The 2451-nt window shown below is 35.8% G+C and overlaps 1 protein-coding gene across 1 annotated transcript in view; it reads right to left on the bottom strand.

Moving 5' to 3' along the window:
* Positions 1-1997, bottom strand: part of CLOCK (clock circadian regulator) — a 93026-nt gene extending 91029 nt beyond the window's left edge. Inside the window, exon 1 of the mRNA XM_006868052.1 lies at positions 1951-1997. Within this exon, the coding sequence (XP_006868114.1) occupies positions 1951-1997 (47 nt within the window). The remainder of the gene's footprint in view (positions 1-1950) is intronic.
* Positions 1998-2451: the final 454 nt, after the last annotated feature.

Genomic DNA, 2451 nt, shown 5'->3' with positions numbered 1-2451 from the left:
TGGCCGGGTCTGCACAGTCTACATCCGTTTCCCCCTTATTTATTATTTGTTTAGGGGACGCTGCCTGTCTTAGGTGGTCAGTGCGAATTCTTCAGTCTTACCTGTCATCGAAACTCATTGCAGCATTACTCTACAAGTGAATTTTAAAAGAGCTTATAATAATTCAAAATAATTGAGTTTCTAAGGTAACTAATCACTTTTTTAGTGAACAGGCCTTACAAAAGCCTATAAAGTTTCTGCTCATTATTGAAATTATCTGTAAATTTTGTGTCACAGGGATTTTTAATATATGTGGATTTTGGGGATTCGATATATACCTTGTTAGACAAAGTATAGCATACTGGTGAGTATTCCCACCTGTCACACCAGAGACCTGGTCTCTTGGTATGATGCCATAGGATCAGCACTGGACTGTGAACCCACCAGCTGCTGCTTGGAAGCCCTATGCAGGGGTTGCTATGAGTCAGAACCATCTCGATGGCACTTAATAACAACAATGTATGTATACCTTGAATTTGTAAAAATTCTGTGGATATATGTGTGTGTGTGTGTTTTTATGAACAAAGATCCATCACTTTCATGATACTCAGGCAGAGATACCAACATTAAGAACTTTAGTGTCTGAGTCTGAACCCTTAGATACCACTCTTAGATGTCATCTTGTCTAGAATGGGAACTGAAGTTATTCAAAAGCATGATACCAAACCATATTCGACCTCTTAGGGACAGTGAGGAAATGCTCATTCTGAGGGTAAGGCTACTTATAGATCCCAACAACTAATCAAGAGCTCCAAGCTATTGGCAGTGGTGCTGACAGACCTCTCAAAGGAAAAGATTTGCCTCTTAAGTTCTGGTAGAGTATATATCTTTACCTCTTTGAAAAGAAGGAGAGCTGTTAGATGCCAAAATTCATTTCCATGTACAATCCTAGCTAAAAAACTTAAAGACTCCCTTATGGAAGTCTTCAGAGTCAGGTCAAAATTCCTCATCACTTACTAGTTGTACGAACTTAAACAAGTTATTTAACCTACACAGTTTTCTCATCTATGAAACTTCACAGTATTATTATATGGTGAAATTAAGTAAAATAAAAAGCATTCTGCATATTACCTGTTAAAGAACTAACCCTTAAAAAAATGTCACCATACTTTATAAAATATGAGACACAATTGATTATACACTCACCATTACTTTGTGTGCCACTAAGAAAGAAAAACAAAAGCTACGGATTAAACTATGATATGTGAATTATAATATGCATACCAGTTTCAGAGATATTAACAACAAAAACCCAAAATTTGTCTTTGAATCAAAAAAATAAAGAGATTTACCCTTTGCCCAAGATTAAGACTTCAATTAATGAAATCTTAACTACAGTAACTCTTTATCAATCACAAGTATTAAGACGCTTGAGGGACAGAGGTAGGACACCAAGAGATAGGAGAAAACGGACCAGAGGCAAGGTGACTGAAGACTTCAGAAGGTGCCAAGGAACTACTTGGAACTGTCACAATTTTTTTCAGAGCTTTTTTGTTGTTATTGTTAGGTGCTGTTGAATTGGTTCCGACTCATAGTGACCCTATGTACAACAGAACAAAACACTTCCCGGTCCTGCTCCATCCTCACAAATTGTTGTTACACTTCAGCCCGTTGCTGCTGCCACTGTGCCCATTCACTTTTCTTTTTTTCGCTGAACAGCTCTGCCCAAATCACACATTATGGTGTCAGACCCATTAAAAACACAAGGCACACACACTGCTGACTCTGGCTCTAGATAACGCTGAAATACCTCACTTACTTTTATACTGTTTATGTAATACAGAAATTGAGCCTAATAGTAATTATGCTTAAGAATAAAACTCCTTTCAATTTAATATAGACCATTACTCTACATGTGAATTTTAAAAGAGCTTATAATAATTCAAAATAATTGAGTTTCTAAGAACATACCTGTCAACAATCGAGCTCATTTTACTACAGCTTACGGTAAACAACATAACATATTACGTTTTCGTCTTGTGGTAGACATTTGTACTTCTCCTTGGGTGAAAAGAAAAATAAATGCCATTAGTGTTTTAAAAATAATTTACTTCTACAAACAAAGTTATCTTGAGAAATACTGTATGTCATCACAGAGACTTAAATTTTTTTTTTTTTTTTCATTTGTACAAAAAGCTGCAATATTCTTTTCAAACATATACCTCTGACTGGGCACACAGAGGCTTTGGTTTTATTTTCCTGCTGAAAAGAGACTACAAAAAAAAAAGGTCAGGTCCATAACTCACTATCTATTATAAAATAATCAAAATTTAAAAAACCAACCACTTTTAATACACATATGCATATTATGATTAAACTTGTTGAGTTGATTTATGCTAAAAGTGACCATACAGGACAGAATAGAACTGCCCCATAGGGTTTCCCAAGGAGCACTGGTGGTCTAGTGGATCA

This window comes from Chrysochloris asiatica, unplaced genomic scaffold (genome assembly GCF_000296735.1).
Source record: "Chrysochloris asiatica unplaced genomic scaffold, ChrAsi1.0 scaffold00115, whole genome shotgun sequence".
Lineage (NCBI taxonomy): Eukaryota > Metazoa > Chordata > Mammalia > Afrosoricida > Chrysochloridae > Chrysochloris > Chrysochloris asiatica.
The sequence above is the reverse complement of the archived record's forward strand: the minus strand, read 5'-3'. Positions and strand labels throughout refer to the sequence as shown.